The sequence below is a fragment of the Cuculus canorus genome, unplaced genomic scaffold (assembly GCF_017976375.1).
Source record: "Cuculus canorus isolate bCucCan1 unplaced genomic scaffold, bCucCan1.pri scaffold_141_arrow_ctg1, whole genome shotgun sequence".
NCBI classification, from domain to species: domain Eukaryota; kingdom Metazoa; phylum Chordata; class Aves; order Cuculiformes; family Cuculidae; genus Cuculus; species Cuculus canorus.
Window position 1 is genome coordinate 20,944 of NW_026527779.1, and position 16,577 is coordinate 37,520.

General features: G+C 61.8%; 1 protein-coding gene across 1 annotated transcript; it reads left to right on the top strand.

The window, feature by feature from the left end:
* Nucleotides 1-5,915: 5,915 nt before the first annotated feature.
* Nucleotides 5,916-16,287, top strand: LOC128850649 (calmodulin-regulated spectrin-associated protein 3-like; the record flags this gene model as incomplete). The annotated part of the gene is made up of 3 exons (XM_054055623.1): nt 5,916-6,152; nt 6,357-6,623; nt 16,037-16,287. Coding segments are annotated over exons 2-3 (399 nt in total), but the record flags the coding sequence as incomplete, so codon positions are not given.
* Nucleotides 16,288-16,577: the final 290 nt, after the last annotated feature.

The window sequence follows — 16,577 nt, forward strand, 5'->3', positions numbered from 1 at the left end:
TTCGGGGGGGGTTGGGGGGTGTTGGGGTGCTGTGGGGGGGATGTTGGGGTTCGGGGGGGTTGGGGGATGTTGGGGTGCTGTGGGGGGGATGTTGGGGTTCGGGGGGGTTTGGGGGGTGTTTGGTGCTGTGGGGATGTTGGGGTTCGGGGGGGTTGGGGGATGTTGGGGTGCTGTGGGGTGGGATGTTGGGGTTCGGGGGGTGGTGTTTGGGGGGTGTTTGGGTGTCGGGGGGGGGGGATTTGGGTGCCCCCCCTCCCCCTTTTTAAGCCTCTTAAGCGGCTCCAGGCGGTGCCGGGGATTAAAGGGGGGGGGGGGGGGGCACCACATGGCGCTTTTGGGGGGGGGGGGACACGGACACCCCCCCCTCCCCTCCCCCCCCCTCGGCCCCTCCCCCTCCCAGTGCAGCCGCTGGAACTGGTTGAACTGGTTGAACTGGGCGGGGGGGGGAGGGGCGCTGGGGACACACCCGGAAAGGGGGAGGGAGGGGGGAAAAGGGGGGGGGTGTTGGGTGCTATGGGGGACACCCCTGTGTCCCCAAGGTGTCCCCACTTCGTGTCCCCAATGTCCTCTGTGGCCTCTGTGTCCCCATGGCCTCCGTGTCCCCCTGTGTCCCCAATGTCCCCCCATGTCACCCCATGTCCCCTCTGTCACCCCATGTCCCCCCTTCTCCCCTGTGTCCCTCCATGTCCCCCCATGTCCCCTCTGTCCCCCCATGTCCCCCTTTGTCCCCTGTGTCCCTCCACATCCCCCAATGTCCCCCATGTCCCCTCTGTCCCCCCTTCTCCCCTGTGTCCCCTCATGTCCCCTCTGTACCCCCATGTCCCCCCTTCTCCCCTGTGTCCCTCCATGTCCCCTGATGTCCCCAATGTCCCCTCTGTCCCCCCTTCTCCCCTGTGTCCCTCCATGTCCTCTGTGTCCCCAATGTCCCTCCATGTCACCCCATGTCCTCTCTGTCCCCCCATGTCCCCCCTTGTCCCCTGTGTCCCTCCACATCCCCCGATGTCCCCAATGTCCCCTCTGTCCCCCCTTGTCCTCCATGCCCCCCTGTGTCCCCACATGTCCTCCATGTCCCCCTGTGTCCCCAATGTCCCTCCCTGTCACCCCATGTCCCCTCTGTCCCCCCTTGTCCTCCATGTCCCCCTGTGTCCTCCATGTCCCCCAATGTCCCCAATGTCCCCTGTGTCCCCCTTGTCCTCCATGTCCCTCCATGTCCCCTGTGTCCCCAATGTCCCTCCCTGTCACCCCATGTCCCCTCTGTCCCACCATGTCCCCAATGTCCCCCTTGTCCTCCATGTCCCTCTGTGTCTCCAATGTCCCCCCGTGTCCCCTCTTGTCCCCTGTGTCCCTCCTCTGTCCTCCATGTCCCTCCATGTTCCTCATGTCCCCTCTGTCCCCCCCTTGTCCCCTCTGTCCCCCCCTTGTCCCCTGTGTCCTCCGTGTCCCCCCATGTCCCCTGCGTCCCTCCGTGTCCCCCTGTGTCAACTGTGCCCCCCTCGTGTCCCCATCCCTGTCCCTCTTGTGTCCCCACGGATGCTCCCACGTCCCCTCTGTGTCCTCAGCTCTCTCCATGTCCCCCTCCCTGTGTCCCCTCCGTGTCCCCTCCATGTCCCCCATTGTCCCCTCCATGTCCCCCCATGTCCCTTCTGTCCCCTCTGTGTGTCCCAATGTCCCCTCCATGTCCCCCATGTCCCCTCCATGTCCCCCTCCCTGTGTCCCCTCCATGTCCTCTCCATGTCCCCCATTGTCCCCTCCATGTCCCCCCATGGTGTCTCCACATCCCTTTTGTCCCCTCCATGTCCCCCTCCCTATGTCCCCTCTGTGCCCCCTCTGTGTGTCCCAATGTCCCCTCCATGTCCCCCTCCCCGTGTCCCCTCCATGTCCCCTCCATGTCCCCATCCCTCTCATGTCCCCTCCCTGTGTCCCCTCAATGTCCCCTCTGTGCCCCCCCATATCCCCCCATCTCCCCTCTATGTCCCCCTCCCTGTGTCCCCTCAATGTCCCCTCTGTGCCCCCCCATATCCCCCATCTCCCCTCTATGTCCCCCTTCCTGTGTCCCCTCAATGTCCCCTATGTCCCCTCAATGTCCCCAATGTCCCCCTCCCTGTGTCCCCTCTGTTTGTCCCAATGTCCCTTCCATGTCCCCTCCATGTCCCCCTTCCTGTGTCCCCTCAATGTCCCCTCTGTGCCCCCCATGTCCCCACATCTCCCCTCTATGTCCCCCTCCCTGTGTCCCCTCCATGTCCCCCCATGTCCCCTCCATGTCCCCATCCCTCTCCTGTCCCCCTCAGTGTCCCCATGTCACCCCCTCCATGTCCCCTCAGTGTCCCCCATGTCCCCTCCATGTCCCCATCCCTCTCATGTCCCCTCATGCCCCCTCCGTGCCCCCTCCGTGTCCCCTCATGTCCCCTCCATGTCCCCCCCGTGTCCCCCCCCCGTGTCCCCCCCGTGTCCCCCCCGTGTCCCCGTCGGTCCCCGCGTTGCCATGGCCGCTGGTGGGAAAATAGGACACGGGGAGGGGCCCAAGGGGGGGCTGAGCAGAGACAGGGGGGGACGGGGACAGGGGGGGACATGGGGGGACATGGGGACATGGGGGGATATGGGGGATATGGGGGGATATGGGGGGATATGGGGGATATGGGGATATGGGGGATATGGGGATATGGGGGATATGGGGATATGGGGATATGGGGGATATGGGGATATGGGGATATGGGGATATGGGGGATATGGGGATATGGGGATATGGGGGATATGGGGATATGGGGATATGGGGGGATATGGGGGATATGGGGATATGGGGATATGGGGGATATGGGGGATATGGGGATATGGGGGATATGGGGGGATATGGGGATATGGGGATATGGGGATATGGGGATATGGGGATATGGGGATATGGAGGATATGGGGGATATGGGGATATGGGGATATGGGGGATATGGGGATATGGGGGATATGGGGGATATGGGGGATATGGGGATATGGGGATATGGGGGGATATGGGGGATATGGGGATATGGGGGATATGGGGGGATATGGGGGATATGGGGGATATGGGGATATGGGGGATATGGGGGATATGGGGGATATGGGGGATATGGGGATATGGGGGGATATGGGGGATATGGGGGATATGGGGATATGGGGGGATATGGGGATATGGGGGATATGGGGGATATGGGGATATGGGGGATATGGGGGATATGGGGGATATGGGGGATATGGGGATATGGGGGATATGGGGGATATGGGGATATGGGGATATGGGGGATATGGGGGGATATGGGGGATATGGGGATATGGGGATATGGGGGATATGGGGGGATATGGGGGGATATGGGGGATATGGGGATATGGGGATATGGGGGAATATGGGGGATATGGGGGATATGGGGGGATATGGGGATATGGGGATATGGGGGATATGGGGATATGGGGGATATGGGGATATGGGGGATATGGGGATATGGGGATATGGGGATATGGGGGATATGGGGATATGGGGGGATATGGGGATATGGGGGATATGGGGGATATGGGGATATGGGGGATATGGGGATATGGGGATATGGGGATATGGGGGGATATGGGGGATATGGGGATATGGGGATATGGGGGATATGGGGATATGGGGGGATATGGGGATATGGGGGATATGGGGGATATGGGGATATGGGGGATATGGGGATTTGGGGATATGGGGGATATGGGGGATATGGGGATATGGGGGATATGGGGGATATGGGGATATGGGGGATATGGGGGATATGGGGATATGGGGGATATGGGGATATGGGGGATATGGGGGATATGGGGATATGGGGGATATGGGGGATATGGGGATATGGGGATATGGGGGATATGGGGATATGGGGGGATATGGGGATATGGGGGATATGGGGGATATGGGGGATATGGGGGATATGGGGATATGGGGGATATGGGGGATATGGGGATATGGGGGATATGGGGGATATGGGGATATGGGGGATATGGGGATATGGGGATATGGGGATATGGGGGGATATGGGGGATATGGGGGATATGGGGGATATGGGGATATGGGGATATGGGGATATGGGGGGATATGGGGGATATGGGGGATATGGGGATATGGGGATATGGGGGATATGGGGGGATATGGGGGATATGGGGATATGGGGATATGGGGGATATGGGGGATATGGGGGATATGGGGATATGGGGATATGGGGGGATATGGGGGGATATGGGGGATATGGGGGATATGGGGATATGGGGATATGGGGGATATGGGGGGATATGGGGGATATGGGGATATGGGGATATGGGGGATATGGGGGATATGGGGGATATGGGGATATGGGGATATGGGGGATATGGGGGGATATGGGGGATATGGGGATATGGGGATATGGGGATATGGGGGGATATGGGGGATATGGGGGATATGGGGATATGGGGGATATGGGGATATGGGGATATGGGGGATATGGGGGATATGGGGATATGGGGATATGGGGGATATGGGGGGATATGGGGGATATGGGGATATGGGGGATATGGGGATATGGGGGATATGGGGATATGGGGGGATATGGGGGACATGGGGACATGGGGACACTGAGACATGGGAAGACACCTCCAGTCCTCCCAGTATCCCCAGTGCCCCCCGAGGGGCTGTCCTCTCCCAGTATCTCCAGTCCTCTCCCAGTATCCCCAGTCCCTCCCAGTCCCCTCCAGTATTCCCAGTTCCTCCCAGTCTCTCCCAGTATCCCAGTTCTCCCAGTAGCCCCAGTTCTCCCAGTAGCCCCAGTCACCCCTACACCTCCCAGTCCCTCCCAGTTCTCCCAGTATCCCAAATCCCTCCCAGTATCTCCTACTCCCTGTAGACCTCCCAGTCTCTCCCAGTATCCCCAGTTCTCCCAGTATCTCCTGCTCCCTGTAGACCCCCCAGTCCCTCCCAGTATCCCCAGTCCCTCCCAGTTCTCCCAGTATCCCGAGTCCCTCCCAGTATCCCCAGTTCTCCCAGTAGCCCCAGTCGCCCCTACACCTCCCAGTCCCTCCCAGTCTCTCCCAGTATCCCCAGTTCTCCCAGTATTCTCAGTTCCCTGTAGACCTCCCAGTCCTTCCCAGTATCCCCAGTCCCTCCCAGTCTCTCCCAGTAGCCCCAGTTCTCCCAGTAGCCCCAGTTCTCCCAGTAGCCCCAGTCACCCCTACACCTCCCAGTCCCTCCCAGTTCTCCCAGTATCCCCAATCCCTCCCAGTATCTCCTACTCCCTGTAGACCTCCCAGTCCCTCCCAGTATCCCCAGTCTCTCCCAGTATCCCCAGTCCCTCCCAGTCCCTCCCAGTATCCCCAGTCCCTCCCAGTTCTCCCAGTATCCCGAGTCCCTCCCAGTATTCCCAGTTCTCCCGGTATCCCCATAGCCCTCCCAGTCTCTCCCAGTTCTCCCAGTTCTCCCAGTTCCCGGCCCCGCCCCTTCCCGCGGGGGATTGGGGGGGGGGGAGGGGGGTAGGAGGGGGTGGTGCTCACCTGAGATCACGTGACCAGGCTCCGCCCACCCCCCCCGCCCGCTCCCCTCCCCGCACCTGGCGCTCGCGCCGCGCTCCCGCCCGGGCCCGAACCGCCCCCCCCCCCCCGAACCCCTCCCCGAGACCACCCGAACGGAGCCGAACGGACCCGAAGGGGACCCGAACCCGCCCGAGTGGAGCCGAACGGAGCCGAACCCGCCCGAACCCACCCGAGAGGAGCCGAACCCGCCCGAAAAGGAGCCGAACCCGCCCGAGAGGACCGAACCTGCCCGAAGAGGAGCCGAACCCGTCCGAGAGGAGCCGAACCCACCCGAAGAGGAGCCGAACGCCCCCGAACCCACCCGAAGAGGGGCTGAACCCACCTGAATAGGGGCCGAGCGGAGCCGAACGCGGCCGAGAGGAGCCGAACCCGCCCGAACGGAGCCGAACCCACCTGAATAGGGGCCGAGCGGAGCCGAACCCACCCGAGCGGAGCCGATCCTGCCCGAAGAGGGGCTGAACCCACCCGAACGGAGCCGAACCTGCCTGGAGGAGGGCTGAACCTGCCCGAGGAGGGGCTGAACCCACCCGAAGAGGGGCTGAACCCACCCAAAGAGGGGCTAAACGGGGTCGAACGGAGCCGAACCCACCCGAGTGGAGCCGAACCCGCCCGCAGAGGGGCCGAAACCACCCGAAGAGGGGCTAAACGGGGTCGAACGGAGCCGAACCCACCCGAGTGCAGCCGAACCCACCCGAAGAAGGGCCGAACCCACCCGAGTGCAGCCGAACCCACCCGAACGGAGCCGAACCCACCCGAACAGAGCCGAACCCACCCGAACGGAGCCGAACCCACCCGAAGAGGGTCCGAACCCACCCGAACGGAGCCGAAGAGGACCCGAACGGAGCCGAAGAAGGGCCGAGCGTAGCCGAAGCGGCCCGAGGAGGGGCCGAACGCCCCTGGCCGCACAGCCCTCGGGCCGGGGATGGTGGCGGCTCCTCCCGCCGCGGCCGCCGCCATGCGCCGGGGGTTCCTGGTGCCCGAGATCCGCCCGCTCGATCAGTACGACGGGGCGAGGGCTCGCAGCGCCGCCAGCCTCGCCTGGGCCATCGCCACCGGCTACGGGGGGGCAGGTACCGCGGGGGGGGGGGGATGCTCCGGGGGGGGGGGGCGGGGTGGGGGGGGGGGCGGTATAGGGGGTGATGCTCGGGGGGGGGGGGGATGGGGGGGTGTGTAAAGGGGGAGATGCTGGGGGGGGGCGGTATAGGGGGTGATGCTGGGGGGGGGATTGGGGGGGGTCGGTATAGGGGGAGATGCTCGAGGGGGGGCGGTATAGGGGGTGATGCTCGGGGGAGGATTGGGGGGGTCGGTATAGGGGGAGATGCTCGGGGGGGGTCGGTATAGGGGGAGATGCTCGGGGGGGAGGGGATGGGGGGGGTCGGTATAGGGGGAGATGCTCGGGGGGGAGGGGATGGGGGGGGTCGGTATAGGGGGAGATGCTCGGGGGGGGTCGGTATAGGGGGAGATGCTCGGGGGGGGGGGGTCGGTATAGGGGGAGATGCTCGGGGGGGGGGATTGGGGGGGGCGATATAGAGGGTGATGCTCGGGGGGGGTCGGTATAGGGGGAGATGCTCGGGGGGAGGGGATGGGGGGGGTCGGTATAGGGGGAGATGCTCGGGGTGGGGGGATGGGGGGGGTCGGTATAGGGGGAGATGCCCGGGGGGGGGGATTGGGGGGGGTCGGTATAGGGGTAGATGCTGGGGGGGGGTCGGTATAGGGGGTGATGCTCGGGGGGGGGATTGGGGGGGTCGGTATAGGGGGTGATGCTCGGGGGGGGTCGGTATAGGGGGAGATGCTCGGGGGGGGGAAATGGGGGGGGTCGGTATAGGGGGAGATGCTGGGGGGGGGATTGGGGGGGGGTCGGTATAGGGGGAGATGCTCGGGGGGGAGGGGATGGGGGGGGTCGGTATAGGGGGTGGTGCTCGGGGGGGGGATTGGGGGGGGTCGGTATAGGGGGAGATGCTCGGGGGGAGGGATCGGGGGGGGTCGGTATAGGGGGTGATGCTGGGGGGGGGATTGGGGGGGTCTGTATAGGAGGTGATGCTGGGGGGGCGGTATAGGGGGTGATGCTGGGGGGGGATTGGGGGGGTCTGTATAGGAGGTGATGCTGGGGGGGCGGTATAGGGGGTGATGCTGGGGGGGGCGGTATAGGGGGTGATGATGGGGGGGGCAGTATGGGGGGAGATGCTGGGGGGGGCAGTATGGGGGGAGATGCTGGGGGGGGCGGTATAGGGAGTGATGCTGGGGGGGGTCGGTATAGGGGGTGATGATGGGGGGGTCGGTATAGGGGGAGATGCTGGGGGGGGGTCCCGATATGGGGGTGTCCCGGTATGGGGGTGTCCGATATGGGGTGGGTGTCCCGGTATGGGGGGGGGTTTCCCGGTAAAGGGGGGGGGTTCCCCTGCTTTCCCCCCCCCCCCCCCGGTGCTTTTGTTGCAGCCCAGGGTTGGGGGGGGGTGTGGTGACGTCATGGGAGTGCAGTGTGACGTCACAGGGCGGGGCCACACTCGGCCTCTTTGGGGGGGAACGGACACCTCCCAATGCCCCCCCCATGTGCCCCCCCTTGAGAATGGGACCCCCCCCATGTTCCCCCCTATATTGGGGGACCCCCATGTGCCCCCCCTTGAGAATAGGACCCCCCTATATTGGGGGACCCCCATGTGCCCCCCCTTGAGAATGAGACCCCCCCATGTTCCCCCCTATATTGGGGGACCCCCGTGTGCCCCATCCTTTGAGAATAGGACCCCCCTGTATTGGGGGACCCCCATGTACCCCATCCCTTGAGAATGAGACCCCCCTATATTGGGGGACCCCCATGTGCTCCCCCTTGAGAATGAGACCCCCCTATATTGGGGGACCCCCATGTGCTCCCCCTTGAGAATGAGACCCCCCCTATATTGGGGGACCCCCATGTGCCCCCCCTTGAGAATGAGACCCCCCCATGTCCCCCCTATATTGGGGGACCCCCATCCTTTGAGAATGAGACCCCCCCCATGTTCCCCCCTATATTGGGGGACCCCCATGTGGCCCCCCTTGAGAATGAGACCCCCCTATATTGGGGGACCCTCATGTGCCCCCCCTTGAGAATGAGACCCCCTATATTGGGGGATCCCCATGTGCCCCCCCTTGAGAATGAGACCCCCCTATATTGGGGGACCCCCATGTGCCCCCCCTTGAGAATGAGACCCCCCTATATTGGGGGACCCCCATGTGCCCCCCCTTGAGAATGAGACCCCCCTATATTGGGGGACCCCCGTGTGCCCCATCCTTTGAGAATAGGACCCCCCTGTATTGGGGGACCCCCATGTACCCCATCCCTTGAGAATGAGACCCCCCTATATTGGGGGACCCCCATGTGCTCCCCCTTGAGAATGAGACCCCCCTATATTGGGGGACCCCCATGTGCTCCCCCTTGAGAATGAGACCCCCCTATATTGGGGGACCCCCATGTGCCCCCCCTTGAGAATGAGACCCCCCCATGTCCCCCCTATATTGGGGGACCCCCATCCTTTGAGAATGAGACCCCCCCCATGTTCCCCCCTATATTGGGGGACCCCCATGTGCCCCCCCTTGAGAATGAGACCCCCCTATATTGGGGGACCCCCATGTGCCCCCCCTTGAGAATGAGACCCCCCTATATTGGGGGACCCCCATGTGCCCCCCCTTGAGAATGAGACCCCCCTATATTGGAGGACCCCCATGTGCCTCCCCTTGAGAATGAGACCCCCCTATATTGGGGGACCCCCATGTGCCCCATCCCTTGAGAATAGGACCCCCCTATATTGGGGGACCCCCATGTGCCCCCCCTTGAGAATGAGACCCCCCCATGTTCGCCCTATATTGGGGGACCCCCATCCCTTGAGAATGAGACCCCCCCCATGTCCCCCCTATATTGGGGGACCCCCATCCTTTGAGAATGGGAACCCCCCCATGTCCCCCCTATATTGGGGTACCCCCATCCGTTGAGAATGGGACCCCCCCATGCTTTTGGGGTGCCCTCCCTTTGCCGCCCCCAAGTTTGAGCCCAGCAGCTCCCAACCCCCCCCCCAAGGGTCAAAGTCCCCCCCTGTGCCCTTTGGACCAGGACGGGGGGGGGTCAGAGTTGGGTGCTGAGCTTTGACCCCCCCGTGGGGTGCAGGATGGGTGCTGGGGGTGCTGAGGGGGTTCTGTGGGGCGAAGGGTGGGTGCTGGAGGGGTGCTGGGGGTGCAGGATGGGGTCCATAGGGTGCAGGATGGGTGCCAGGGGGTGCTGGGGGTGCAGGATGGCATCTATAGGGTGCAGGATGGGTGCTAGGGGGTGCTGGGGGGGGTGCTGGGGGTGCAGGATGGGTGCCAGGGGGTGCTGGGGGTGCAAGATGGGGTCCATGGGGTGCAGGGTGGGTGCCAGGGGGTGCTGGGGGGTGCTGGGGGGGTGCTGGGGGTGCAGGATGGCATCTATAGGGTGCAGGATGGGTGCCAGGGGGTGCTGGGGGGGTGCTGGGGGTGCAGGATGGCATCTATAGGGTGCAGGATGGGTGCCAGGGGGTGCTGGGGGGGTGCTGGGGGTGCAGGATGGCATCTATAGGGTGCAGGATGGGTGCCAGGGGGTGCTGGGGGGCGTGCTTGGGGTGCAGGATGGGGTCCATGGGGTGCAGGGTGGGTGTCAGGGGTGCTGAGGGGGTTCTGTGGGGTGAAGGGTGGGTGCTAGAGGGGTGCTGGGGGGTGCAGGATGGGGTCCATGGGGTGCAGGGTGGGTGCCATGGGGTGCTGAGGGGGTGCTGGGGGTGCAGGATGGGTGCTGAGGGGGTTCTGTGGGGCGAAGGGTGGGTGCTAGAGGGGTGCTGGGGGGTGCAGGATGGGTGCCAGGGGGTGCTGGGGGGGTGCTAGGGGTGCAGGATGGGTGTCAGGGGGTGCTGAGGGGGTCCTGTGGGGCAAAGGGTGGGTGCTAGAGGGGTGCTGGGGGTGCAGGATGGGGTCCATGGGGTGCAGGGTGGGTGCCATGGGGTGCTGAGGGGGTGCTGGGGGTGCAGGATGGGTGCTGAGGGGGTTCTGTGGGGTGAAGAGTGGGTGCTAGAGGGGTGCTGGGGGTGCAGGATGGGTGCCAGGGGGTGCTGGGGGGGTTCTGTGGGGCAAAGGGTGGGTGCTGGGTGCCTGGGGCAGGGGTGGGTGTGTTCCCACACGGGGTGGTGCTGGGTGGGTGCCACGGGTGCTGTGGGGTGCAGGATGGGTGCTGGGTGGGTGCTGTGGGGTGCAGGATGGGTGCCGGGTGGGTGCAGGATGGGTGCAGGATGGGTGCTGTGGGTGCAGGATGGGATCTGGGTGGGTGCCATGGATGCTGGGTGGTTGCAGGATGGGTGCTGGGTGGGTGCCATGGATGCTGGGTGGGTGCTGGGTGGGTGCTATGGGTGCAGGATGGGTGCTGGGTGGGTGCTGAGTGGGTGCAGGATGGGTGCCGGGTGGGGGTGGCCGCGTTCCTGCGCCGGGTGGGGCACTGGGATGGGCGCCACCACCCACAGCACCCGCCCAGCACCCATCCTGCACCCCTAGCACCCAGCGGGGCCTCCAGGGAGCCCTCAGGGTGGGCTTTGGGCTCTCCATAGGGGTCTCCATAGGGACCTCCATGGTCTGTGGGGTCTCCATAGGGACCTCCATGGTCTATGGGGTCTCCATAGGGGTCTCCATAAGAGTCTCCATGGTCTATGGGGTCTCCATAGGGGTCTCCATGGTCATTGGGATCTCCATAGGGGTCTCCATAAGAGTCTCCATGGTCTCTGGGGTCTCTATAGGGGTCTCCATGGTCATTGGGATCTCCATAGGGGTCTCCATAAGAGTCTCCATGGTCTGTGGGGTCTCCATAGGGGTCTCCATAGGAGTCTCCATGGTCTGTGGGGTCTCCATAGGGGTCTCCATGGTCAATAAGGTCTCCATAGGGACCTCCATGGTCTATGGGGTCTCCATAGGGGTCTCCATAGGGGTCTCCATAGGGGTCTCCATGGTCTATGGGGTCTTTATAGGGGTCTCCATAGGAGTCTCCATAGGGGTCTCCATGGTCATTGAGGTCTCCATAGGGGTCTCCATAAGAGTCTCCATGGTCTATGGGGTCTCCATAGGGGTCTCCATAGGGGTCTCCATGGTCTACGGGGTCTCCATAGGGGTCTCCATGGTCATTGTATTCTCGGTGGCCATTGGGGTCTCCATGGTCAATAGGGTCTCCGTGACCACTGAGGTCTCTATGGCCATTGAGGTCTCCATGGTCATTGGGTTCTCCATCGTCTATGGGGTCTCCATGGCCAATGGGGTCTCCGTGATCAATAGGATCTTCATGGTCATTGAGGTCTCCATGGTCAATGAGGTCTCCATGGCCATTGGGGTCTCCATGGTCAGTGGGGTCTTCATGGTCAATGGGGTCTCTGGGGCCATTGAGGTCGCCATGGTCATTGGGTTCTCCATCGTCATTGGGTTGTCCATGGTCAATGGGGTCTCTGGGGCCATTGGAGTCTCCATCGTCTATGGGGTCTCCATGGTCAATGAGGTCTCCATGATCAATAGAGTCTCCATGGCCATTGGGTTCTCCATGGTCTATGGGGTCTCCATGGTCATTGAGGTCTCCATAGGGGTCTCCATGGTCATTGAGGTCTCCATTGAGGTCTCCATGGCCATTGGGATCTCCATGGCCATTGGGGTCTCCATGGCCATCATGGTGGGCTTCAGCTGTGGCTCTTTGGTGGTTCATTGCCCGTTGGGTTTCTCCAATGTTGCATCCATGGTCATCAGCTCATGGTGGGGCTCCGGTTGTGAATCCATGGTTGGATCCGTGACCGTTGGGCCATGGTGGAGCCTTCGTTGTGGGTCCACCAGCATTGAGGGTTGAGGGAAGGCGGTGGTGGGGGTGTAGCTGTGGGTCCATGGCCTCAAGGTGGGTCCATCGATGGTTTCAAGGCCTCAGTGGGTCTGTGGTGGGTACGTAGCCATGGGTCTGTGGTGACTTTATGGTGGGTACGTAGGCATGGGGCCCTTGATGGCTCCATGGTGGGTACGTAGCCGTGGGTTTGTGGATGGGTCTGTGGTGGGTACGTAGCCATGGATGGTTCTTTGGTGGGTTCCATGGTGGGTACGTAGCCACGGATGGTTCTTTGGTGGGTTCCATGGTGGGTACGTCCCCACGGATGGTTCTTTGGTGGGTTCCATGGTGGGTTCCATCCCCACGGATGGTTCTTTGGTGGGTTCCATGGTGGTTCCATCCCCATGGATGGTTCTTTGGTGGGTTCCATGGTGGGTACATCCCCACGGATGGTTCTTTGGTGGGTTCCATGGTGGGTACGTCCCCACGGATGGTTCTTTGGTGGGTTCCATGGTGGGTACATCCCCACGGATGGTTCTTTGGTGGGTTCCATGGTGGGTACATCCCCACGGATGGTTCTTTGGTGGGTTCCATGGTGGGTACATCCCCACGGATGGTTCTTTGGTGGGTTCCATGGTGGCTACGTCCCCACGGATGGTTCTTTGGTGGGTTCCATGGTGGATACGTCCCCACGGATGGTTCTTTGGTGGGTTCCATGGTGGATACATCCCCACGGATGGTTCTTTGGTGGGTTCCATGGTGGGTTCCATCCCCACGGATGGTTCTTTGGTGGGTTCCATGGTGGTTCCATCCCCACGGATGGTTCTTTGGTGGGTTCCATGGTGGATACATCCCCACGGATGGTTCTTTGGTGGGTTCCATGGTGGATACATCCCTACGGATGGTTCTTTGGTGGGTTCCATGGTGGTTCCATCACCACGGATGGTTCTTTGGTGGGTTCCATGGTGGTTCCGTCACCACAGATGGTTCTTTGGTGGGTTCCATGGTGGATACACCCCCACGGATGGTTCTTTGGTGGGTTCCATGGTGGGTACATCCCCACGGATGGTTCTTTGGTGGGTTCCATGGTGGGTACGTCATCATGGATGGGTCTGTGGTGGGTTCCATGGTGGATTCCATGGTGGATATGTCACCATGGATGGGTCTGTGATGGGTTCTATGGTGGGTTCCATGGTGGATACATCCCCACGGATGATTCTTTGGTGGGTTCCATGGTGGTTCCATCACCATGGATGGTTCTTTGGTGGGTTCCATGGTGGGTACGTCCCCACGGATGGTTCTTTGGTGGGTTCCATGGTGGTTCCATCCCCACGGATGGTTCTTTGGTGGGTTCCATGGTGGATACATCCCCACGGATGGTTCTTTGGTGGGTTCCATGGTGGATATGTCACCACGGATGGTTCTTTGGTGGGTTCCATGGTGGGTACATCCCCACGGATGGTTCTTTGGAGGGTTCCATGGTGGGTACGTCCCCACGGATGGTTCTTTGGTGGGTTCCATGGTGGGTACATCCCCACGGATGGTTCTTTGGTGGGTTCCATGGTGGGTACATCCCCACGGATGGTTCTTTGGTGGGTTCCATGGTGGGTACGTCCCCACGGATGGTTCTTTGGTGGGTTCCATGGTGGTTCCATCACCATGGATGGTTCTTTGGTGGGTTCCATGGTGGGTTCGTCATCATGGATGGTTCTTTGGTGGGTTCCATGGTGGTTCCATCCCCACGGATGGTTCTTTGGTGGGTTCCATGGTGGTTCCATCCCCACAGATGGTTCTTTGGTGGGTTCCATGGTGGGTACGTCCCCACGGATGGTTCTTTGGTGGGTTCCATGGTGGGTACGTCCCCACGGATGGTTCTTTGGTGGGTTCCATGGTGGGTACATCCCCACGGATGGTTCTTTGGTGGGTTCCATGGTGGATACATCCCCACGGATGGTTCTTTGCTGGGTTCCATGGTGGGTTCCATCCCCACGGATGGTTCTTTGGTGGGTTCCATGGTGGGTTCCATCCCCACGGATGGTTCTTTGGTGGGTTCCATGGTGGATACGTCCCCACGGATGGTTCTTTGGTGGGTTCCATGGTGGATACATCCCCACGGATGGTTCTTTGGTGGGTTCCATGGTGGGTACGTCATCATGGATGGTTCTTTGGTGGGTTCCATGGTGGGTACATCCCCACGGATGGTTCTTTGGTGGGTTCCATGGTGGATACATCCCCACGGATGGTTCTTTGGTGGGTTCCATGGTGGGTACGTCATCATGGATGGTTCTTTGGTGGGTTCCATGGTGGGTACGTCCCCACGGATGGTTCTTTGGTGGGTTCCATGGTGGGTACGTCCCCACGGATGGTTCTTTGGTGGGTTCCATGGTGGTTCCATCCCCACGGATGGTTCTTTGGTGGGTTCCATGGTGGATACATCCCCACGGATGGTTCTTTGGTGGGTTCCATGGTGGGTACGTCCCCATGGATGGTTCTTTGGTGGGTTCCATGGTGGGTACGTCCCCACGGATGGTTCTTTGGTGGGTTCCATGGTGGATACGTCCCCACGGATGGTTCTTTGGTGGGTTCCATGGTGGGTACATCCCCACAGATGGTTCTTTGGTGGGTTCCATGGTGGATACATCCCCACGGATGGTTCTTTGGTGGGTTCCATGGTGGATACATCCCCACGGATGGTTCTTTGGTGGGTTCCATGGTGGATACATCCCCACGGATGGTTCTTTGGTGGGTTCCATGGTGGGTACGTCCCCACGGATGGTTCTTTGGTGGGTTCCATGGTGGATACATCACCACGGATGGTTCTTTGGTGGGTTCCATGGTGGTTCCATCCCCACGGATGGTTCTTTGGTGGGTTCCATGGTGGGTACGTCACCACGGATGGTTCTTTGGTGGGTTCCATGGTGGGTACATCCCCACGGATGGTTCTTTGGTGGGTTCCATGGTGGGTTCCATCCCCACGGATGGTTCTTTGGTGGGTTCCATGGTGGGTACGTCCCCACGGATGGTTCTTTGGTGGGTTCCATGGTGGATATGTCACCATGGATGGGTCTGTGATGGGTTCCATGGTGGGTTCCATGGTGGATACATCACCATGGATGGTTCTTTGGTGGGTTCTATGGTGGGTACGTCCCCACGGATGGTTCTTTGGTGGGTTCCATGGTGGGTACATCCCCACGGATGGTTCTTTGGTGGGTTCCATGGTGGGTACATCCCCACGGATGGTTCTTTGGTGGGTTCTATGGTGGGTACGTCCCCACGGATGGTTCTTTGGTGGGTTCCATGGTGGGTACGTCCCCACGGATGGTTCTTTGGTGGGTTCCATGGTGGGTACATCCCCACGGATGGTTCTTTGGTGGGTTCCATGGTGGGTACGTCCCCACGGATGGTTCTTTGGTGGGTTCCATGGTGGTTCCATCCCCACGGATGGTTCTTTGGTGGGTTCCATGGTGGTTCCATCACCATGGATGGTTCTTTGGTGGGTTCCATGGTGGGTACGTCCCCACGGATGGTTCTTTGGTGGGTTCCATGGTGGTTCCATCACCATGGATGGTTCTTTGGTGGGTTCCATGGTGGCTACGTCCCCACGGATGGTTCTTTGGTGGGTTCCATGGTGGTTCCATCCTCGTGTCCCCCCCGTCCCACCTCCAGATAAGGTCCCCGAGGAGCTCCGGGACCCCTTCTACACGGACCAGTACCAACAGGAGCACCTGAAGCCGCCGGTGGCGCGCGTGCTGGTGGGCTCCGACCTCTACTGCCGCGCGTGGCGAGAGGCCCTGGGCCCCCCCGCGCCCCCCGACACCGCCGCCATCTTGGCCGCCCTGCGCCGCCGCGGCCTCGCCCCCACCCTGCGGCAGCAGCCCCTGCGCGAGGCCGACCTGCGCCAGCGCCCCATCCTACTGGTGAGCACTGGGAGGCACTGGGAGGGATCCGGGGGGGGACTGGGAGGGATCTGAGGGGACTGGAAGGGACTGGAGAGGGACTGGGAGGGATCTGAGGGGACTGGGAGGGACTGGAGAGGTACTGGGAGGGACTGGAGAGGGACTGGGAGATAGTGGACAGGTACTGGGAGGGACTGGAGAGAGACTGGGAGGGATCTAAGGGAACTGGGAGGGACTGGAGAGGGACTGGGAAGTACTGGAGAGGGACCTGGAGGGATCTGAGGGGACTGGGAGATACTGGAGAGAGATTG